This window comes from Geotrypetes seraphini, chromosome 12, assembly GCF_902459505.1.
Source record: "Geotrypetes seraphini chromosome 12, aGeoSer1.1, whole genome shotgun sequence".
NCBI classification, from domain to species: domain Eukaryota; kingdom Metazoa; phylum Chordata; class Amphibia; order Gymnophiona; family Dermophiidae; genus Geotrypetes; species Geotrypetes seraphini.
Window position 1 is genome coordinate 26,431,228 of NC_047095.1, and position 24,977 is coordinate 26,456,204.

Below are 24,977 nucleotides of genomic sequence, written 5' to 3' on the forward strand. Positions count from 1 at the left end.
CCCAGCGGGCCCACATTCCAGGGTTGTTGGTTGGGTTAGATGCGGCTAAGGCCTTTGATAAAGTCCACTGGCATTACCTCTTTCAGGTGCTGCATTATATGGGGTTCCCTGATAGTTACCTGGCGTTGATTAGATCACTCTATTTGAGACCCAGGGCATCGGTTTTGGTCAATGGAGTACGCTCTTCCTTCTTTGTGGTGGGCAGAGGGACACGTCAGGGATGCCCGTTGTCGCCCCTCCTTTTTCTTTTATACTTAGATCCTTTACTACGCACACTTCAGAGGGATGATGAACTAGTGGGGTTACCTGAGGGCTCCTCTCAGCTGAGGGTGCTGGCATTCGCGGATGACCTTCTGCTTACTTTAGGTGATCCGCATCGCTCTTTGCCTCGAGCGCTGGAACTTCTGGATGAATTTAATCTTTATTCAGGTCTGGTGCTTAATAAGCAGAAGTCCATAGTGTTGCCCACCTCACCTGGGGTGCGTCTGGGTTGGCAGGGAGAATTTCCCTTACAGTGGGCTACATCTCAGCTGACCTATTTGGGGGTAGTGATCCCTCAGGACCTGGACAGGCTGTATTCCCTTAATGTCTCACCCTTATTTCGGCGCACTCTATCCACTCTCGCGGGTTGGAGGAAACTCCCTTTGTCACTTTCTGGCCGTATTGCATTGTACAATATGATGCTCTTACCACAATGGCTTTACATTATGCAAATGTTGCCCATTATGCTTACACCTAGACACTTGGCACGCCTCAACTCACACCTCTCCGCTTATTTATGGCAGGGAAGGCGGGCTAGGATAGCTTTGTCCAAGTTGATGCTGCCAAGACATCGGGGGGGGATGGGTTTGCTGGATATTTCCCGATTTGCACTTGCATGTCAATTTAGACACCTACACGATTGGTTTTGTAATACCTCCTGGTTTTCCCAGCCTGAGAATGAATGCTTTGAGTTCAGACCGTACCATTTCAGTTTTCTATTACATGTTCGACAGTTACCCGACTTGCCTTCTCTGCATAGTCATCCTTTTTTGCAGGTGATGCGAACAGCTTGGAAAAAACTATGTCGGTTATTGAAAACTTCTTCTGAAACTACGCCCTATCTTCCTGTGGCGGGCAACGGAGCATTTTCCCCTGGTATGGACTCTGCTGTCTTTGGCCGCTGGACTTCTCAGGGCCTTCACTACCTGTTCCAGACGGTGCAAGATGCGGGTACTCCGACCCCACTTACTGACTTACAGAGGGAATTTACTTTTGTAACTGGGGACTGGTTTGCTCATCGACAACTGTGCCACTACATACAGACTCTGACTCCTGCACTGTTGAGAGACGTGGTTCAATCTAGCTTACGAGAAGCCCTTGATCTCACGGCACACGACCATGTACCCTTAAAATTTTACCATAAATTCTTGCAAGACTTATCTGGAGAGTTGGACTTTGTCTCTCTTGCCCAGAAATGGTCGGCTGACCTGCAGGTACCAATCTCTGATGATATGTTGCGAAGGGGACTTCGCGTGGGACGCGACCCTACCTTGTCTTCACTGGAGAAAGAGCGTAATTACAAGTTTTTACTGCGAGCATTCTACCCGCCCAAGCGGGCTATGATAATGGGGATTGGTACATCTTCTGGTTGTGGAAAATGCTCCTCTCCAATGGCATCCTTTGGACACATGTTTTGGACATGCCCCCTGGTGTCTGCATTTTGGTTGACTTTAATACCCACGTTGGCTGCGCTATGGGGATGCTCGTGGAGGTTGCATCCCAGTTTTCTTCTTACTGCACAAATTCGATTTCATCCACCAACACCAGGATGTGCGGCCTTCCTCCGAAAGACTGTACTTATGGGCCGGAAATGCATTCTGACACAGTGGCTTTCACCTCAACCTCCTTCACTGCAACAGTGGCGTTCACTTATGTTACAGCAAATGCTGTTGGAAAGGAGGGACATTGTTGATTTGCATACTAAAAAGGGCAGGCTGTTCCGACAACGCTGGTACCTGTTTAGTTTAACCTTTGTCACACCCATTCAACAACAACTATGGACAGACTGATCTGATTACCACTTTACTGCTTTAGGCTCTCTAATAACATGTTATCTTCCGCTGTTGCTGCCCGGGTGGGGTGGGATGGGGAGGGACGAGGGGGGAGGGAGGATTGGGTGAGTTGGGGATTTGGGAAAGTTGGCTCATCATATACCTTGACATCCTTGTTTACGTACTTGTCTTGCTATACTGTTTAATAAAAATTATTACACATAAAAAATTTGATCATGTTACTCCCCTACTTGAAAAGGCACATTGGCTCCCTGTCATCCATAGAATAACTTATAAAATCTGTTTACTTACATTTAAAACACTACTATATAAGACACCTGCTTTTATTCATAAACTTTTAATACCTTACCATCCAACTAGAACATTAAGATCGATTGATCAAAATCTATTAACAGTACCTTCATTGAAATTGATTAATACTAGACGGCAATTTATATTTTCCGTAACAGCCCCTCAAACCTGGAATGCCCTTCCAATTTTTATACGGAACGATCAAGATTTGGTAAAATTTAAATCACTATTAAAAACATTTCTTTTTAATGATGCTTTTAATTCCTGATTTTTTATTTATTGTTTTTCCTAATGTGTTTTCCTATGTTTAATCTTTTATATAACGAATGTATTTCATAACCCTATTTTTACCCAATGTAGTATAATATGTTTTAACCTTTGTAAGCATTATGATTCCCAAAGTTTGTTTTGTTTGTTTGTTTGTTCTCTTTTAATTAAATTTGATTTGTACATCGCTTTGAATTAGAGAAAGCGATTAATCAAGAATAAATAAAAAACTTGAAACTTGAAACTAAATAGCACTCGGGCATAGCACTTCTTCAACATTGCTCCAGATTATTCATTTTATTATCATTTTCAATCTGTTAAAAATCAATCAAATGGTAATGATGTATTAAACAGATCCTGCAGCAACAATTTTGTACCAAGTAGAAAATGTGTCACCTTCTGTTCACTTGGTCATACACACAAAAAAAACCAGGGTAGATTGCGGAAAATTCGATCCATTTCTAAATTCCTTTGTCCTAGAGCACTTAATATTCTTATTCACTCTCTGGTGATGTCTAAAATCGATTACTGTAATTCATTATTTACAGGAATTACGTTACAAGAAATTAAACGTTTACAAATTATTCAAAATGCTTCTATTAAATTAATAACAAAATCTAAAAAATTCGATCATGTGACACCTCTCCTTAAAAAGGCTCATTGGCTTCCAGTCATACACAGAATTACACATAAATTATGTACTATTATCTTTAAAACATTAGAAAATAAGACTCCAGCATTTTTATTCAGACTACTTATTCCATACTCTGTTAAAAGAACTTTAAGATCTAGTGAACGGAATCTTTTATCAGTTCCTACGTTAAAAGTAATAGGCACAAGAAGACAATTTATCTTCTCATGTACAGCTCCCCAGATCTGGAATGCGCTTCCTATGTTTTTACGGGAGGAGAAAGTGTTTGGGAAATTTAAAAGCGAATTAAAAACCTTTTTATTTAAAGACGCATTTTTAAACTAAGTAAATTTTATTATATAGTGTTATTCTAGTTAATTATTTTTCACTTATTTTTTAAATTCCTTATGTGTTTTCCCTGTATGTTCTTTCTTTACTATAAAAAATGTATTTCTCCCTATCTTTCCCTTTGTTTTTGTTATAATTGATAAATTGTATGTAATGTTTTCGTTTTCATATGTGTATATTTTATTGTAAATCGCTTAGGAATTTGATTAAGCGATTCAACAAACAACCTAATAAACTTGAAAACTTGAAACTTATTCACAATTTTGCAAAAATTCCTGAGGCACTTCAATAATTGGGTATCTGGACTTATTCAGGTCATATTCTCTTGTGTGGCAAAAGAATTTAGGCTGGCTCAGAAGATCTATGACCATCCTACTACTATGAATTTTACAGAATCTGGGTCACCATTATACAGAGCAGATCAAATAAACTTGAACAATCTATTAAAGGTGCAATGCATTTTAAATATTTTCAGAGCACGGCCAAAGCTTGCAGAGGCTAGAACACAGACCAATAAAGGCCTATACACTAAGGCCCATATTCTATAAACAGCGCCTAACTCGTGGTTAATGCCATAAAAAAGTCTTTAAAAAACAAAACAGCACCTTCATCACAGCTATGGAGACGCTTTATGACGCCTAATGGCACTGTAGGTGTGGCTAACGCCGGAAGTGGCATTAGGTGTCATAAAGCTTCTCCATAGCTGCAATTCACATGAAAGGTAGGCACCAGAAACATAGGCCTTTAAAACCCTGGCCTACATTTCTGGTGCCTACCTTTCACGAAGCTGCGATTCTATAAACGGTATCATTGTGCAATTGACACGTGATCAGCGGCCGACAACGACAGCGCCGTTTATAGAATCTGGCTCTAACAGCCTTTTCTTGGTCTATGTCTATGGAAAAATGTTTAGAGGTGTGTTTACGTTTTCTGCATCCTGGAGTCTAGGGAAATTATTTTCAGACACATACTCAAGTTAGAGATGCATGTGTGTGTACAAGAAGAAATATAAAAAGGGTAAAAGTGCAAATCCAATAATGCAAGAACACAGTATAACCCTCAGATTAGAAATTATTTCAGTAATATTTATACATACATCTCTTATAAAATGATTCTTTTTCTATGCATTCCAAAAGGCATTCCTTTATAAGAGGAATTAAATACACACATCCAAAGATCTACGTTAAAACCATTCAAAAGAAAAAGGGTATAATAGAATAAGGAATTTTTCTTAAATGCATGTTTATTTTATCTTGTCTTTAATGATGAACTACATTTTAAATTCAACAGCAAAACCTCTGGAAGAGACAATGGGCTCCTTTTACGAAGCCGCGTTAGCAGTTTAACACATGTAATAGCGCGCACTATACTGCTGGCCGCGCTAGCCGCTACTACCTCCTCTTGAGCAGGCAGTAGTTTTTCGGCTAGCATGGGGGTTAGCGCATGATAAAAAGTCGCAAGCGATAAAGCCGCTAATGCGGCTTCGTAAATGGAGCCAAATGTGTTTACACACATTTTCCCACATATTTATTCTATTTTTATCTATGGTTATTTTTTGTATTTGTAAACTGTTTTAGGTTGAACTATAAAGCAAATGATATGCACATAACAAACTAGAGAAAACACTAACCCCCTCCTTTACTAACGCATAGCATGGGTTTTAGCGCCGGCAGTGGTAGTAACTGCTCCGACGCTCATAGAATTCCTAAGAGTGTCGGAGCAGTTACCGCTGCTGCAGACACTAAAACCCGCACTACGCGTTACTAAAGGAGGGGGTAAATTCACATAATTTTTTGTATTTAGTTTTACTGCACCTAATTGAAAATGTTTAAGAAGGCATGTGATCAAATATAATAAATTTTCATGTTTTCACAGTACAAGACAAAATTAAAAGCAAATTGATGAGGTTAACACTTGCTACAGTTTTAATATACAACATGAAGTCACAAATCAAACAGTTTTGATGTCTAACATTAAGCAGGAGAATGAATGTCAAAAGAGCATTGACCACCCACAGTTTGTAACCATACATTGCACCTTTAACCTAATCAGAATTTCAAACAGTTAGTTCCATAGAAACTTTTTTTTTCTTTATTACAAAATATTTATCAGCAGCAAACCTGCTAATGTTTAAAGAAAATAGTACTTTAACCCCTTTTGGATGAAACCTGTAGTTACATTGTCTCCTTTCATATAAAAAGGAGAGAACACCAAATCTAGTAATTCAAATGACTATTAATTGATTTTACTTTAAAAGACATACTGCTTTAAAAGTCACCTTCAAAGGGCTTTGCTATGATATCCATGCCCTTTTGATGTCACTACAACAGTGCATTCCATTTTAAAGTTCTGGTTGTGAAAGAATTCAAAATCAACTAGTGAAAAGAATCTGAAAAGATTCTGTACTTACTCCTCTGCCTCGGCCTCTGCCTGTTGATGGTCCTCCAAAAGCATCATAGCTTCTGCTTCCAAACGCACCTTCGGGATAAGCAGGCGTTCCTCTCCCCCGAGAGCCTACAGCTGCAGGCTTCATATGGGGTGAAGAAAAACTGCTGTAGGAAGAGTAACTTTCTCTTCCTCTGTCATCCAAAAACCCAGGTCTCAACTTTGAGCGTGCGTAAGCTGATTCCCAGCTAGACCCGCCCTGGTTTCTACCTCCGAAAGAGTCAAGGCTATTCCGGTAGGAGCTGTCAAATCGACCATCATAACTATCTCCAAAGTGCCTTTGTTCGGGTTCATTAAAAGCATAGCCAGATCTGTACAGATCTCGCCCGCCCAGAGAAGACCTGGAGTCAAAAGACTCATAAGGTCCAAACCTGAAAAGTTGCAGTGAGGGAAAAAAAAAAGTAAGCTTACTAGGGTTAAACATTTCAAAACACAATTATCAGTTGACATTTATCAACTACAATTAAAAAACTTAGTTTAGTTAGTCTAACCATCTATAACTTTATGCACTTTGATTAGGGCTGGGCAATTCAACCTGTGAACTGATTCAACAGGATGAAATCTATACAAACCAATTTACAAAGAAGCTAAATTAAAGCTCAACAGTACTGAACTTTGTTTTGTTTAAGCTTCAAGTGCTTTTTCTTCCACTCAAAAAAATATTGTTCTATCACTTTTCAAGCCCAGCCCTAGTCTGAGAACAGCAGCTTGTGGCTTTTCTAAGCTCATGCCTAAGGTTGACAAACATTTAAATTAAGAGCAAGTAAAAGAAACAACAAAAATAACCACCTCATTCCTATGTTTTATGGAAGTAAAGATTATACCTCTAGAATTATACACAATTTACATTAGGAAACTATGTTAAACAGTTCTAGTTTCATTTACTTTCTGTGGGCATAGTTTTTTAACAACTGTATGGTTCAATATTAGTCACAGTTAAATACACTGATTCTGAAGTGTAACCAAAGGTGAGGCAAGTATACTCTATGCATCTGAACAGTGCATAGTGAAACTCTGTATGGGATAGCATTATTTTAAGTTTTCTTTTCACTCTTAAATATTTCAAAACAGGGCCAGTCTTCTCCCAATAATTTAAAACAAGGAGAAGGGAAAAAAAGACAACATGCCCTCCATATTTAACCAACTGGAAACAGATTTAATAGATCTATGCCAGTAGGTTAACAAATGGAATTCTTCTATATAGTGAAACCAACTCTCAAAAAGGATTATACCACACAAACATCCAAAAGAAAAGCAATACATTTTAAACATAAAACCAGATTTATGATTACAGATTTCCAAGCTTCTCCAACCAAACTGTTTAGTCATGGCAGGCAATGCAATGCAATACAATACACTCTGCAAACATACACTTAGATTAAAAAAACAACAAGTTGAGAAATGCAATATGAGCCCATCTTTAGTCAAATCTGTACAAAACAAATGGAATCAAATGCAGATTAGTGGACAGTACATTATTTTGGGGTCTTCAGTATAGCAAATGCCAAAGTGCCCAAACATTCTTTACTACAATAGAAATGTTTCCTACTTGATAAGGCTCGCTAGTAGCAGAATCTAACCAGAAGATGACACTTCAGAAAAAACTTATTGCATTTTTAACTCATACTTTTCCCCCTATATAATTCTCACCATAGTGCACAATGTCAGATTACAATTGACAATTAAGTTTGAAGATTTAAAAAAAAAAAAATTCCACACACATCCACGTACATAATAACCTAGACAATACACCACAATCTCAAATCTCTGCCCTTCATCCAGAGCTTGGAAAGATAAGACTGAAGAAGAAAAAGCAGAGAAAAGCCAAAATATTTAATAATCACATTAGGATCTGGAATCAAGATCTGAAATGTCTTCTGTGATAGCATGCCTGAATTAAAGATGACATTTAGAATCACATTTAACTTCTTTCTATTACTCAGGCTAACAAATCATCAAATGGAACCTCCAAACAGCAAAGATGCAAAAATATCACAATGGCTTCAAACAACACATATTCAAAGATAATAAAAATTAATTTATATCTTTCCTCCCTAAAAAAACATCAAAACCCGAATAAAAAATATTTTCTAGAATCCAAAAGTTACAAAAAAAATCTCAGTTTGTATTTAGTAGGATACCAGTACAATTCAGAATTTAAGAGGATAATTCTTTAAAAAAGGGCAATTTGCTTCCACAACTGTAGCTTTCATGTAAAGTATTTGCCTCCCATTGTTTTCCCACTAAATATGAGAACTGCATATTAACAGTAATTGAAGCTTTTACAGCAAGGGCTGCAAGTTCACACACATATCAAACTTGATGAAAAGCATTCAAGCAATTCTATTCTTTTGAAGAATTTTTTAAAATAAAATGGTTTCCGTATGGAAAGGAGGTCATGAACCTTGCATTAAACGCTTTAATGAATATGCTGCTTCAGTTTTGCTCCATTTCAATTAATGACTAAATGAATAATAATAATAATAAATGTAATATTGTTTACCTGTTACTACTCTCTATCCCAAATGATTGGTTCATATAGTCAATAGATCTTTGGTTTCCAAATGTTCCATGTCCATAGTCACGTTCCATTGCTAAAGATGAGAAAACATTATGCAAAAAGCATGAAAAACATGATGCAAAAGTTTATACCATACCCAGGACCTTTTGTTTCATGTTACTATTATGGCTGTATCAGTTCTACCAAAACCTGATCCTTGCAGCAAAACCTGTTAGTCCATATGAATTATGGAAAATTAGGAACCGAGCAAAGACTTTCTCTTTTCCTCTCCCTCTCTCCTGATCTAGACTAGCAGGAGAGCTATAGTGATGTGGCTAGAAAATCAGCCAGGAAGGAGGGAGATTGTACCACACACATACACTAACACCCCCATCCCACCAAAACAAAATGCAATAAATCAGAAATCAGTGAGTGCTGAAAGGTTAAAAGATTATCCAGGTAAGAACCTTTCAGTTAATCTACTATAGATTCTATATGTGTGGTCATTTATCTCTTCCTGCGAACTGACTTGCAGAAAGGGAATACTTACAACTTTGAGCCCCAGTCCACAGCTCAGTTTAGTCCCAAAGCAATCAAACTCCCTTGGAACAAAACACAAAAGAGGAGGGGAACGGGGAAACACCCCGCAACAACAAGCAATTCTGATCTGCTCTGCAACTTAGAAAACAATAATTAGAAAAAAAAAACATCATAACACAATCATCAAGAAATAATCTGCAGTGTGCTAGCACTAACATTAAAAGGAGCCAGAGGAATGCACTCATACATACTGGGTTACTTGGAGTGTAGCTATCTGGCTTACAGGAGAGGAACTCCAGGCCTGGAACACAGAAATATCCAAGGCGATACAGAGGGCGAGCCATACAGAATCCGTAGTAGATTAACTGAAAGAAGATTATCCAGGTAAGAACCTAATCTTTCATTCAGTTACATCTACTCCGGATTCTGTATGTGTGGTGACTTACCAAAGCAGTGGCTTACATCTAGGGTAGGACATAAGATCCTGCTTGCAAGACAGAGGACCCAAAAGCAGCATCCTCTCAAGCTGCTACATTCACTCTGTAAAATCTGGAAAAGGTATGAAGAGTAGACCAAGTAGCTGCCCAACAGATCTCTGCAGGAGGAACTGCCCGAGATTCTGTCCAGGAACAGGCGGTGCTCCTAGTTAAGTGTACCTTGAAAGAGACTGATGGCTGTTTACCACAGGCAGTGTATGCCAAAGAGATCGCCATGCAAATCCAACTAGCCTTAGATGCTGGCCTGCCAAGCCAGGAGTAGCTGGTAATCATGGTCAGAAAGGCTAAAGTCATTTGTCCTTTCCAAGCACAGGAGCAAAGCCCTGTGGGCGACCAGCTTCTTCAAAACTCTATCTTCTTTATCAGACCCTGTGGGCTGAAAAGCAGGCAGACGAACTTCCTGGTTGAAGTGGAAATCCGACACCACCTTTGGAAGAACGGAAGGAACAGCACCAAGAGCAACGTCCTCATTCGTAATTCTCAGGAAAGATTCTCTACAGAAAACAGCCTGCAGCTCTGAGATTTGCTGCACCAAAACAACCGCCACCAGAAACTCAGTCTTAACTGTGAGGTCCAACAAAAAAGCATCCTTGAGGGGCTCATATGAGCCTAAGTGAGATCCTTCAGAACAATGTTAAGGTTCCTGGACAGAAAGGAACATCACAGAGGAGGCCTCAACCTGAGACCTCCACGGAGAAATCTGATCACATCAGGATGAGCCATCAGCGAAGACCTGCGATCATGAGTCAGGAAGGAAGAGACCTGCACCTTAGGAGTAGCCCTTTCTCAAGCCTGGCCTGAAGGAAAGTCAGAATGACCAAAATGAAAGCCTGACCTGGCTCCACCTGGTTATTAGCACACCATTATTGAAAAATCCACCAGGCCTTCGCATAGTTTGCCATGGTAGAGGGCTTCTGAGCCCGAAGCAGAGTGGCAATAACCATGCTGGAATAGCCCTTGTGAATCAGTGCTGAGCACCAAACAGCCATGCCATAAGACCAAAACATTGTGGATTCTCCTTGGGGACTAGACCTGACTGAGAAAGCCATGATGATGAGACAGCCTACTGTTTACTACTACTTATCACTTATATAGTGCTGAAAGGCGTATGCAGCGCTGTACATTTTGACAATTATTGATGGTCCCTGCTTGGAAAAGCTTACAATCTAACATGGACAGACAGACATGACATAGAAGATAGGGGATGCACAATCCCCAAGGTGAGAGGAGTCAAAAGCACTCTCAAAGAGGTGGGCTTTTAAACGGGCCTTGAATACTACCAGAGATGGAGTCCGACATGGGGATTTGGGGAGCTTGTTCCAAGCATATGGTGCAGCAAGGCAGAAAGTACGGAGTTTGGAGTTGGCAGTTGAAGAGAAGGGCACAGATAAGAGGTCTTACCAGCTGAGCGGAGCTCAAAGGGAGGTGGATCATAGGGGGAGATAAGTGAAGCGATAGTCAGGGGCAGCTGAGTGAGTGCATTTGTAGGTCAGTAAAAGGAGTTTGAATTTCCAGAGACCTTTGTCCTGCTGAAAAAATACCAGGTCTGCATACCAAGGACGGTGAGGCCAATCCGGAGCTACCACGATCAAAAGGCCAAGAAGAGATGCCCACCATGAGCCAAGGAGGGAAGACGGAAAGGAGGCTGACCGATGGCCAGGGTTGGACCAACGCATCCAACCCTGAGTTTCTCAGCTCCACTCTTTGACTGAAGAAGCATCTGGCCTTTGCATAATTGGCCAAAGTCATCAAGTCCATCACTGGTCTGCCCCAGTACTGCACAATTAGATTGAACACCATTCTCCTGGGTCCAGGAACTGTCAACTAAGAAAGTTGGCCTGAACATTCTCCACTCCAACTACATGGGCTGTAGAAAGAGCCTGAAGGTGGATTTCCGCCCACCGAAAGAGCATCTGAGCTTCCAGCGTATGTCCTTGTTCAGCACCTGGAGGGTGATTTCCCCTATGACAGACTCCGGAAGAGTGTTCCAGTTTTCTACCACTCTCTGGGTGAAGAAGAACTTCTTTACGTTTGTACGAAATCTATCCCCTTTCAACTTTAGAGAGTGCCCTCTCGTTCTCCCTACCTTGGAGAGGGTGAACAACCTGTACTTATTGTACTTATCTACTAAGTCTATCCCCTTCAGTACCTTGAATGTTTCGATCATATCACCTCTCAATCTCCTCTGTTCGAAGGAGAAGAGGCCCAGTTTCTCTAATCTTTCGCTGCACGGCAGCTCCTCCAACCCCTTAACCATCTTAGTCGCTCTTCTCTAGACCCTTTCGAGTAGTACCATAACCTTCTTCATGTACGGCGACCAGTGCTGTACGCAGTACTCCAGGCCACCAGAGCAGCGAAACTGGACTAACAACTCACCAACCTGCTGACTTCGACCACAGACTACAAAACCTTCAAAAAAGAAACAAAAACCCTACTCTTCAAAAAATACATAAAACCAATATAACACAACCAATAATGTTCTGAATCCCGCCTACATTACCAACTACCCCTTAGCAAATTAGAAAATGTTCAATCTATTCCTAATTACTTCTTCATATCTTTTCAATATGTACTTCTTAAGATCATAGCAATTCATATGTAATCCGCCTTGAACCGCAAGGTAAAGGCAGAATAGAAATCACTATTGTAATGTAATGTAATGTGAGGGTGCACCATGGCCCGGTACAGCGGCATGATAACCTTCTCCAATCTGTTCGTGATCCCCTTCTTTATCATTCCTAGCATTCTGTTTGCCCTTTTCGCAACCACCACACATTGCGTGGACGGCTTCATCGACTTGTCGATCAGAACTCCTAAGTCCCTTTCCTGGGAGGTCTCTCCAAGTACCGGCCTGGACATCCTGTATTCGTGCAAGAGATTTTTGTTACCGACATGCATCACTATACACTTGTCCACTTTGAACCTCATCTGTCATGTCGATGCCCATTCCTCAAGCCTGATTATGTCACTTTGCAGATCTTCAAAATCCCCCTGCGTCTTCACTACTCTGAATAACTTTGTATCGTCCGCAAATTTAATCATCTCACTCGTCGTACCTATGTCCAGATCATTTATAAAGATGTTGAATAGCACGGGTCCAAGCACCGAGCTCTGCGGTACCCCACTGGTGACGCTTTTCCAGTCCGAGTATTGTCCATTTACCCCCCCACTCTCTGTTTCCTATGCTCCAGCCAGTTTTTAATCCACATGAGTATTTCACCCTCGATTCCATGGCTCGCAATTTTCCAAAGTAGTCATTCATGAGGAACCTTGTCGAACACCTTCTGAAAGTCCAGATATACAATGTCGACCGGGTCACCTTGTCTATCTGTCTGTTTACTCCCTCGAAGAAGTGCAGCAAGTTTGTCAAACAAGATCTGCCTTTGCTGAAACCGTGCTGGCTGGTCCTCATCAGACAGTGTCTGTCAAGGTGATCAATGATGTCATCCTTAATCAGTGCCTCTACCATCTTTCCCAGTACCGAGGTCAGACTCACCGGTCTGTAGTTTCCCGGGTCTCCCCTCAAACCTTTTTTGAAGATCGGCGTAACATTCGCCACCTTCCAGTCCTCCAGAATCTTTCCTAATGTCAACAGATCAACAGATTGGCTATTAGTTGACGCAGTTCAGCTATGGTCCCTTTCAGTTCCTTGATGACCCTCGGATGGATGCCTACCCACTTTCCTTCAGTGTCTTCTCCCCTCTCTCTCCCTTCCCCATTTTTCTTCAACATCTTCTCCCCTCTCTCTCTCTTCCCCATTTCCCTTCAGCGTCTTCTCCCCTCTCTCTTCTCCATTTCCCTTAAGCATCTTCTCCCCACTCTCTCTCTCTTCCCCATTTCCCTTCAGTGTCTATTCCTCTCACACACACCTCTCTCTCCACTTCCCTTCAGCACTCTTCACATGGTCCAGCAGCCCCCACCTTCCCGCTTGCTACGGTCAAAGCATCTTCCTCCCTCCCTTGCCCTTACCTTTGTTGACGATTTTTATTTTTCTCTCAACAAGCAGCCAGAGCCTTTCCTGTAGTCACTTGCGGCTGCCGGAAAAGTCTTCTCTGACGCAACTTTCTGTTTCCGGTTTTAGGTACTAGTTCACTCTTGCTGACTAACACCAGCTCTGGCAGGATACACATTTCAAATCTGACATATTGTAATCACAAAAGTGAAAATAAAATTATTTTTTCTACCTTTTGTTGTCTGGTCATTATTCAAATCATGTTGATCCCAGGCTCTGGTTGTCTTTTGATAACTCGGCTTCCAGGGTCTCCTTCTTTCTTCTTCCCTTCCTTTTACTTTACCTCCCCCAAAGGTCTGGCATCTCCCTTTTTCCTCATCTCAGTTTTCTGTCCACAGAATTTTCCTGCCTATTTCCGCGCTTCCCCTTCCTAACTCTGCTCTGGAACGTTTTCCCTGGGCAGGCCAGACACTGTTCCCTTCAACAAGGATCGCACAAGGGTCGAAAGCTGGCTGTCAATCTACCCAACACTCACCGCAGGGTACAGGCCCGTACTCACTCCAGCATCAACTCACATCCAGTAGCGTGCAACCGCAACTCCCAGCAGTGGCTCCAATCCCTCACAATCACTCACAAGCCCCATTGTCTTCTAACTTCTCCCCCCTTCCAGCTCGACCAGCAATACTTCCCTGCCTTTCCCCCACAACACACAAGCAGCCTGCAGAGGATCACCGGTCAGCTGTAGCGATCCTAACAAGCTGCTGTTGGCCTTCACAGCACATTCTCTCTGCCATGGTCCCACCCCTCCTCTGACGTACAGGAGGGAACTTGCTGCTGAGCCTACGGCAGCCTGCTAGGATTGCTAGAGCTGACCAGTGATCCTCTGCAGGCTGCCTTAATGTGAGACCGGGAAGCCACATGAACCTACAGATGATGTGGCGCTTGTACCAGCAGGCCATCTTAAGTGCAAATTAGAAATTGTCTGGCGGGTCAGATTTTATTACACTGGCCCACAGGCCAGAGTTTGACATGTCTGCTTTAGACACAGCAAATGAATCCAGAGACTAGTGGGATGGCACACATCTACCAGCAGGTGGAGATAGAGAACTGATTTGCAGGAGCTCATCTTGGACAGAACCTCTCCTGGTCAATTAGTATTGCTCTTTGGCCAAGTATCAGGAACAGCAAACCGCTGCAGTCTGCAGCAAAAAAAAAACTTCTTTCCCATAAACAAAATCAAAGTGAAACCAACTATCAACTGTAACCAAGAATATGAATGCCCCGCCGAATTACAGCAGACATCAATAACAGGTGGGGCTCTGGATTAATCTGATGTGTCTAAAGGAAAGAAAATTAACAGGTAACATAATTTTCCCTTGCTTAGCAACAGCAGAGATGAATCCAGAGAATAGTGGGATGTAGCAAAGCAATCCTTAAACAGGGTGGGACGCAAAAGCCACCTCTACAATGACTGAAGCCCCAAAGGCAGCCTCACTACAGACTGCCAAATCTCCTCTAAGGAGAACCCCCTGGACTCAGCCCAAGAAATAGCAACCACTCTTGTTGAGTGAGTACGAAGGTCCACCAGCAAGTAGGCAGAAGCAATCGCCTCTCTAACCCAACGGGCCACAGAAGCCTTGGAAGCCGCCATCCCCTTCTTGTGTCCGGAAAACAAAACAAAAAGTTGATCTGAACGACAAAAGTCATTTGTGACCTTAAGATAGTGTAGGAGCATCCTCTGTACATCAAGAAGCCACAAGATACCAGCGACCATCTGGAGAGAAGAGATTGCTGCAACAACCTCATATGAAAGCGCGCCAAAGGCACCACCTCCAGAGCCGCCACTACTGAGCCCAGAATTTGAACATAATCCCACACCCTCAGATGTGGGACCCTGAGCAGGCCCCGAACCTGCAACTGCAACTTCTCGCCATGCTCCCGGGGCAGATACACCTTTCCATGGCTGTGCCGAACAGAATTCTCAAATGCTCCAATGATGCAAGGGGATTAGCGAACTCTTTTGAAAATTGATGAACCAGCCCAATGACTGAAGCAGGGAGATCACCCTTTGGGTAACCCGCAAACTTTCTTCTGGAAAGAAGCTTGAATTAACCAAATGTCCAAACAGGGATGAACCCGAATTCCCTCTTTCGGAAGGAAGGCTACCACCACCACATCACCTTGGAAAAGGTGTGCGGTGCCGTGGCCAAACCAAAGGTCAACACTCTAAATTGATAATGCTGACTGAGGATCGCATTTTATACCACTGGTGAGGAGGTCAAATGGGAATATGCAAGTACACTTCCTTGAGGTCGAGAGCTGTGAGAAACTGGCCTGATTGAACTGACAGACCCCCCTTTCTTCGACACCACAAAGTAAATGGCATACCCCCTGGCACCTTTGATCCCGGGGAACAGGGACTACCGCTCCGAGGTCCAGGAGCACCTGAAGGGTGCCTTGAACCGACTCCCCCTTGGCCGCTCCCAAATACGGGGACACCAAGAAAGAATCTGCAACAGGAGAGGAGAATTCTAACTTGTAACCGTCTCGAATAATGTCCAAGACCCAATGATCAGACATTATCTTGGCCTACTCCACCAGGAAGAACGACAACTGTCCCCCTGTAGCCCCGGAAGAGAGAGCTGAGATCCCGTCATTGTGAAGCGTGGGTGGACGGAGGATGAGCTGTTGAGGAATTGGAGGCCTTGGAAGGACGAAAGAAACTCTTCTGCAGAAACTTTAGTTTAGCGTTGTAAGAAGGAACATAAGAGGGACTATAAGAAGGTTTGCCCGGTCTATACCACTTCAGGGCAGGACGGTGAGGACTTAAAAGAACTCTTAGGTCTATCCTCCGACAACCGTTGACCAACTCTTCTAAGTCCTTTCCAAACAACAAACGACCCTTAAAAGGAAGTGTACAAGGCATAACTGACGCCCAATGGCAGAGCCACAAAAACCTCTGAGAAACCACTGAGGCTCGAATTATATCATATAAGGCATCCACCAGATACGCCAATCCCGTCTCCACATTCAGGAATACAGAGGCAGAGCAGCTCCGCTCTGCTCTCCATCATCCCATCTGCAACCTGTTGAACCCACTGAAGACAAGCCCAGGCTGCATAAGAGCTGCACACCACCGCCTGTAAAGTCAAAGCCACAATTTCAAAGAACAATTTTAAAGATGTTTCCAGCTTCCTATCCTGTGTATCATTCAGTGCCATCGCACCTTCTACCAGCAAGGTGGTCTTCATGGTCCACCTCAGAAGCTTCAATTTGTCCAGCTGGTCCGGAGCCACAGGATATAGTTGGCACATAGCCTTTGCCACCCGGAGACCCACCTCCAGCATGGACCATTGAGCTGAAATGAGTTCCAGCATTTCCTCGTGGACAGGAAACACTTTGGGGGGCTTTCTAGTACCTGTCATGAGAGGGTTGGAAGCCATAAGTCTGTGCGACCACCTGTGCAATATTGAGACTCTGCAGTGCCTTTGAAATAAAAGAAGACAAATCTTCCCTATGGAAGAGGCAAAGCGCCGTAGAGTCATCCGGTTCCCCCGTTAGCGGCTCCCCAAATCCAAGTCCTGAATTTCCTCGCCAGCTAAGGACCACGGGAGAGAGAGGTAGAGGCAACCGAGTCAAGAACAGGGTCCTCGCCTGCCACTGACATCACCCTGCAGCGTTTTGCCTCCTTCTGACCCAGCCCAGTGTCAACCTGAAGCTGGTCAACCAAGCCCTGGGTAGACCATCCCTCCAAATCGCCCCTGTTGACCAGGAAGAGCCCCCTGTAATATAAAGGCTTTGTGCATTAAAAGCACAAACTCGGAAGAAAAGGGAAGAGAACCCGACTGCAGGGATACCGCCAATGACTGTCCCTGCCCTGCTGATGCATCCAATACCGATGAAATGCTGGCCGCCGCAACCCCCAACAACTCCAAACCTAAGGAGAAAGGCCGCGAACGCAGGTGAGCCACCACCAAGGGCGAATAGGCACATACACGACATTCACGCAGGAAAGACCCAACTCCTCCAGTGCCATCTTGTTACCCTCTCTGGAACCCTCCGAGCAACTATTTACGCAGACGCCCAACGGTGTTCGCCACTTACTACAGCACGAACACTGTTTCACAACCTCCGCAGCCATGCATACACACGATGCAGCCAAAACGAGCCACCCCAACAACACTCACTAAAAAGTACACACACTAACTGCTCGCTCCCTTCAAGCCAGCATGGCGATATCACTCACAGCCACAGGTTGATCAGCCGGACAGTGAAGAAGCACTGAAACAGCAAATTGGTCTCTTTCTGCTTTTTTTTTTTGTATGGAAAAAAAAAAATAGAGACCTGTGAAGCCCCTCAATCACCGAAGGGAGGGGGGGAATGGACCTAGGGGGGGCCCAGGTGGAGCCCCTTAAGCTGGCACCCCCAACTCACTGAAGACAAGCAACAAGAGTAAAGATCCATAAGAACAACCTTACTGGGTCAGACCTAAGGTCCATCAAGCCCAAGGAGTAGCAACATTCCATGCTACCAATCCAGGGCAAGCAGTGGCTTCCCTCATGTCTTTCTCAATAACAGACTATGGACTTTTCCTCCAGGAAATTGTCCAAAGCTTAACTATTCTCTGAGTGAAAAAATATTTCCTCCTTTTGTTTTTAAAAGTATTTCCCTGTAACTTCATCGAGTGTCCCCTAAAAGCCAGGAGCTAGATGAATGGCATCCATCTACCTGCTGGAGATAGAGTATACTAATTGACCAGGAGAGGTTACATGCAACAGGAGCTCCTGCAAATCAGTTCTCTATCTCCACCTGCTGGTAGATGTGTGCTATCCCACTAGTCTCTGGATTCATCTGTTGCTGTTGCTAAGGAAACAGCATGTTTACTTCTTACCTTGTTTACAAATCTCTCCCAGTGAAGCTGGAATCGCCGGGTCAAATCCATCAGTATTGATGTTGAGCATTGGCGTTGAAGTCTTCAGCCATAGTTGCTTCAGATGAAGCTAAAACAAAAGCAGTTCGAACTGCAATTTCCTGGCTTTAAGCGACCATTTCTGCAATGTAGAGCACAGCATGCAAGAAATTTCCTGAACCCTAGGCACTGGACACACCAATTATGTGGAACCTTGCTTGAAATGGTCCTGTGGAATCAAGTACAGTTCTTGAAGCCATTAGGCGCCTTTGACATGGAAGGAAAAACATTCTACGTAAGTTCAAAGGTCTCAAAGGTCCAGGAATGTAGAGTAGATGGTATACTAAAAATGGATTGGCGCTCCCAGCCTGAAAACAGGCTCAAAAGAGCCTGAAGGTCCAAAATTAAAAAAAAAAAAAATCAAAAATCAACTGAAAGAAAAAAGTAATAAAACTGAAAAATATGACTAAATTGAGAAGAAAAACAGATGGGAAGGCACAAAAGCATTAAAAGTTTGACGTGCTTAGAGAAACTCTAAGAAACTGCTTCTCAGCTCCACAGAAAACTGAGAACTGAAGGTCCTGTGAGCCGACATTGAGCTGGAAGGCACCAACGTATGCACGGTACAGGCAGTCTCAAGACTTTTAGCGTGACAGTACACTTTTGCACTGTCCATGCCAGGCTCCGTGAATGATGTAACCCACATGTGAGAATATACTGTCTGCTTGTCCTCGAATAACATTTGTTTATTCTTTCCAAAAATACTAGGACTAGTGGGGCATGTGATGAAGCTACTAAATGGTAGATTCAAAATAAACCAAAGAAAATATTTCTTCACTCAACAGTTCAAGCTCCTATTGCTAACCTACAAGTGCGTTCATTCTGCTGCCCCTCAATATTGCTCCTCTCTTCTCTCTTCTTATACATCTCCCAGAGAACTCTGTTCCGCAGATAAACCACTTTTAGCTGTACCCTTCTACTCCACTACCAATTCCAGACTTCTTTCCTTTCATCTAGTTGCCCCCATATCTGGAATAAATTACCTGAGTTTACCGCCAAGCCCGTTACCTTATCTTGTTTTAAAGCAGACTGAAAACCCACCTTTTTGATATAGCCTTCAATCCTTAACCCTATTCTTCTACCCACCAACGCAGCCAGCTGATTAATTGTTCCTCTTAACTGTATCCATGACATCCTGTTTGTCTTGTCTGGCTATTTAGATTGTAAGCTCTTACGAGCAGAGACCGTTTTGTTCTTTGAGACTCTGTACAGCGCAGCATGCATCTAGTAGCATGCCTGTAAATAAGGCGCTATAGAAATAATTAATAGAAGTAGCAGTAGTAGTTATTAAACTCTAGAATTTGTTGCCAGAGAATGTTTTAAAAGCAGCTTAGAATGGTACATTTTATTTTTTTTTAATTCTTTTTTTTTTTAAAACTTTATAGAATTTTAAATAATGGCAGTGCATTACAGAAATTATAACATGAAAAGCTTGCATAAAATGTACCGTAATACACAAAATATAATGAAACAACCATTTCCCCCCCTATCATTCCACTATTAATACCTTAAATCCTATTTTTATTACAAAAATATACTCATATATTTAAACCTTCAAAATATCCCTCCCTCCCCCCCCCCGGATGTGTAAGGAAATCTAAGAAAGAAAAGCAACAATTACAATATCCTTATTATTTGTTAACAAATGCAGTCAATGGGCTCCATATTTTTTTAAATGTATTACTCAAACCTAAGCATTCCGCGTTCATTCTTTCATATTTATATGTATTGCACACATTCGCCCACCAGAACGTGTAATTAAGTCTATCATGACATTTCCAATTTCTTGTGATCATTTGAATGGCTATTGCTATTGCTGTCAAAATAAAAAAAAAGACAGCTTTTATATTTATCCAACACAGGCTTTACCTGTAACAATGTGCCGCAAATTATAACTTCATACGACAAAGGAATAGATGACTCTAATATAAGATTAATTTGTCCCCATATAGACCTCCAGAAACTAAGTATCATTGGACAAAAATATAACAGATGATCTAATGTCCCAATATTAATATGACAATGCCAGTATCTATTAAATTTTGAGTTATCAATTTTTTGTAATCGAACTGGGGTCCAAAAAATCCTATGCAACAGAAATAACCATGTTTGTCTCATAGATGCTGATGCTGTGCATTTTAACCTTCAAGACCAAATTCGTGGCCATCGAGATGCAGAAATATACTGTTTTATCTCGATACTCCAAATGTCTCTAAGACTATTTTTTGGCTTTTTATTTAAAAATTCCAAAATTAATTTATACCACTGAGCGGCCTGATGTCTTGTTAAATCTGTCTGATAGCAAAGGATTTGCAAGCTATAATAAGTTTTTAAATTTTTCCATTCAGGGAGCCCACTCTGAATAGCCTGCTTCAACTGCAATGATCTATAATGTTGAGAATTTAAAAGACCAAATTCTTGTTGCAGCAGTGAAAACTCAAGCAACTTCTCATTAGATATAACATCAAGTTTCAAGTTTATTAGGTTTTTATATACTGCCTATCAAGGTTATCTAAGCGATTCTACAATCAGGTACTCATCATCTAATGGCCGAATTCCTGCTTGCATCCAATTCTTCCAGGCAATTCCAGTACCGCCAACTTGTATCTTGGAGTTTAACCATAAAGACTGTAAAGTAGATTTTATTATAGGAACATCTGTTAATTTATCAATAAATTTAATTGTTTTCCATGTATCCAATAAAATTCTGTTATTCCTAGCATAACTAGGTAATCTGATACTTAATACATGGGATAGTCTCATAGGGTACTACAATAGGTTGATAATGATAGATAATCCTAATTGGAGGAATCCAAATACCTAAATATTTTATACCACCTTCTTTCCAAAGGAAAGGGAATGTGTCAAATAAACCCTTTGAACAATTAACATTTAAAGGAAGAACCTCTGATTTACTCTAATTTATCTTATAACCTAAAAATTTACCAAATTTATCAATCAATTCAAGTAAATGTGGAATGGTGGACTCTGGATTTCTCAAATGAAGCAATATATCATCTGCATAAGCAGAAACTTTATATTCCCGACCTGCATAAGGAATACCTTGAATCTCCTTCATCTGTTGAATTGCTAATAACAAGGGTTCCAGAACAATATCAAACAGCAAAGGAGATAATGGACATCCCTGTCTAACTCCCCTCTCCAGACGAAATTTCTCTGAAAAAGTATTATTAATGTATAATCTGACAAATGGGGAGCTGTACAAGGTTTGAATTATCTGAATAAATCCAGATCCAATTCCTATTTGAATTAAACTTATTACACATTACGTGCCTCAGGAAACAGAAAATGGCTATTACAAAGAAAAAAATATTCATCAAGATAAACATTATGCAAATCATGTATTAGGTAAAGTTATATAGCTAATTCCCCTATAAGTCTTCAAATTAACGGAAGAGAAAATTAAAGGAAAAAGAGGCACATCATAATTAGGAAATAATACAAATTAATGATGGATCAGCTGAAAGTTATCTTCCTCATTAGATTAATCTCCAATTTCTTCCCTTAACCATAACCTGGACCTGCATCTTGCACTTATTTTCAAGAAAAGCCTTTAATTGTTGGGATCAAAGAAAAAATACCTATTTGATTCTTATAGAATTAAACATTTACAGGGAAAAAGTAAAAAGAAATGGGCTCCCAGGGATAATACTTGAGGACGCAACATCAAAAACTGCTTCCTTTTTTCCTATGTGTCGACACAGACATCAGAGAATACCTACACTTTTCCTCTCCAAAACAATTTATCATTATTACGAAAATACAGCCTCAACACCCAGTCTTTATCGGACTCAAATACGAATGACACCAGGAGTGTAGATCTTATACTCTCATTCTCTATTGATGTTTCCAGTATCTGTGTGACATTCAAAGCGTCCATTGATAGATTGCCCTGAACCTGAGTCTGTCTTTTTTTCCCTGGCAAAAAATAGACTTGGGAGAATGGAGGTACAGCTTTCTTTGGAACCCCCAGAACTTCCATCAGATATTTCTTAAGCAGTTCAATGGGGGCTATATTCTTAGATTGAGGAAAGTTAACAAAACATAGATTCAAACTACGGGTATAATTCTCCATTTTCTCCACTTTATTTCTCAATCCCACTAACCCCTGACTATAAATCAGGGCGTTAGATTTCTATTCTTTTAGATCTTGTTGAGCTTCCTCCATTTTTTCCCCAACTCAAAATTTTTTGCTTCCTGGGTGATAATTCTGGTCTTAACATCTTGTAAAGAATTATTCACCATGTTACCAATGATAATTTTCTCCAAGCACACTACAGAGTCCCAGATAGAGTCTAAAGTGACATGAGAAAGTTTGACCATAGGTGTAACACAGTGCTCACCAATATCCTGCAGCTGACTATATTCCAGTCTTGCGGCTCTTTCGGGGCTGCGAACCACCCGCAGCTCCTTCGGGCTCCAAGAGGAGCTCAGCATCGGCTCCCATATTGGTGTCCAGTAGATTGGAGTCTCCTTTTGCACTCCAAACACTCCCCTCTGGTGACGAGAAAACCGCAGCGCCGCTCACTCCCTGCGGACTCATCAACTGCTCTGAGTGCAACTTAATGCCTGGGTCCGTGAGCGGAAGTCTCTCCTCCAGGCTCAGAGTAACATTGAGCATGGGTAGGGCTGCTCTTTGCCAGAACCCGTACCGGGGGGACGCGCTGTGCGGACCACGAATCGTTCAATGGTATAAAGGGGAAGCGGAGAGGACTCAGAAGGGTAAGTCCTAACTTTCCCCTTCCTCTTACCCATCTTGACGAAATTTTAAAGCATATTTAGCTGAAGAAAAAGTTTTCCAAACTCGGAGCTTCACAGCGTCTGTGCACCTAAGATGCCATTTTAAATTTTCTTTCGATGCCACAGAATAGTTTTAAAAAAGGTTTGGATAACTTTCTAAAACAAAGTCCTTAGTCCATAAACCATTAAGATTGACTTGAGGATTGTTTGCACTCTCCCCCACCATGAAAGATGTAAAGGATTCCAATGCTCACATACTTCTGTTATTTTTTTTAATAAAAGTTTTTCATTCTCTTTCAAAGTGTCTTCCAGCATCTTTTTTATCATTATACCTAAATATTTTAATCCCTCTTCTTTCCAGGTAAATGAAAAAGCATCAAATAAACCTTTAGTACAATGTACATTAAGAGGAAGAATCTCAGACTTATTCCAATTGATTTTATATCCTGAAAATTTTCCAAATGTATCAATCAACTCCAATAAACATGGAATGGTAGATTCAGGATTCCTCAAATACAGCAATATGTCATCCGCATATGCTGAAACTTTATATTCTCTATCAGAAAAGAGAATACCCTGTATCCCCTTTACTTGTTGAATGGCCAATAACAAGGGTTCTAATACAATATCAAAAAGCAAAGGAGATAACGGATAACCCTGTCTAACCCCCCTCCGCAAAGTAAACCGATCAGAGAAACTATTATTAATGTACAATCTTGCAGAAGGGGAGCTATACAAATGATTCTGCCTGTAGTTTGTTACCAAATGAGTATGATACCAATATTTTTTCAGGGGTCATTTTATAAAAAACTTAATGGTATTCTTACGAAATTTACTTGGCTGGGTAAAAGACCTAGGATTGCTCTAGTATCTCTACAAAAGCCAATTGAGGAGGGAGGGGTTAAATTTCCAAACTTTTATAGGTACCATCAAGCCTATATTTTAAGCCAGGATATGTATTGGATCCTCCCAGAACTCTATGATAATGCTCCAGATTGGTTATATTTGGAGTGGCGTCTTATGTTTCCTTTACATTTAGTTCATGTTGTTAGTATAAAAATGCCTAGAAGATATAAACAGAACAGAATTTTGATTGATACATGGAAAACTTTGAGATACATTAGTAATCTAACATCTATTCCAATAAGTAAATCAACAAATCAATCTTTATGGATAAACTCCAAGATTTGAATTGGTGGAGCTCAAATCTTATGGAAACACTGGATTATAGCAGGCATAAGAACTTTAAATGATGTTATTTTAAATGGTAAACTGCTTGACTTTTCACAGTTGCAAATTAGATTTGGTCTTGATAAATCACAAAGCAGGCTATTCAAGTGGGGTTCCCTGAATGGAAAACTCTTAATACTCAATATAGTTTGGAGTTCCTATGTTTCCAGGCTGATTTCATGGGACACCTAGCCGCACAGTAGTATAAATTATTATCTGGATTTTTAAATAAAAAGCCAAAAACTGGTCTGAGAGACATTTGGAGCATTGAGATTAAGCATAATATTTCTGCTTCTCAATGGCCACGAATTCGGTCTTGGAGAATGAGATGTACTGTGTCAGCATCTATGAGACAAACTTGGTTCTTTTTATTACATAGAGCTTTTTGGACCCCAGTTCGTTTACAAAAGTTGGATAGCTCTAAATCTAATAGATGCTGGCACTATAATCTAGAAGTGGGGACATTGGATCATCTAATTTTTTATTGCCCCT

General features: G+C 41.3%; 1 protein-coding gene across 1 annotated transcript in view; it reads right to left on the bottom strand.

Moving 5' to 3' along the window:
• The window catches only part of LOC117346460 (DBIRD complex subunit ZNF326-like), a 146,657-nt gene that overhangs the window by 109,630 nt on the left and 12,050 nt on the right, over positions 1–24,977 (bottom strand). The window contains exons 2-3 of the mRNA XM_033916036.1: positions 8,540–8,630; positions 6,002–6,407 (exon numbers count right to left, since the gene is read on the bottom strand). Of these exons, the coding sequence (XP_033771927.1) occupies positions 6,002–6,407; positions 8,540–8,628 (495 nt within the window). The 5' untranslated portion in view covers positions 8,629–8,630. The remainder of the gene's footprint in view (positions 1–6,001; positions 6,408–8,539; positions 8,631–24,977) is intronic.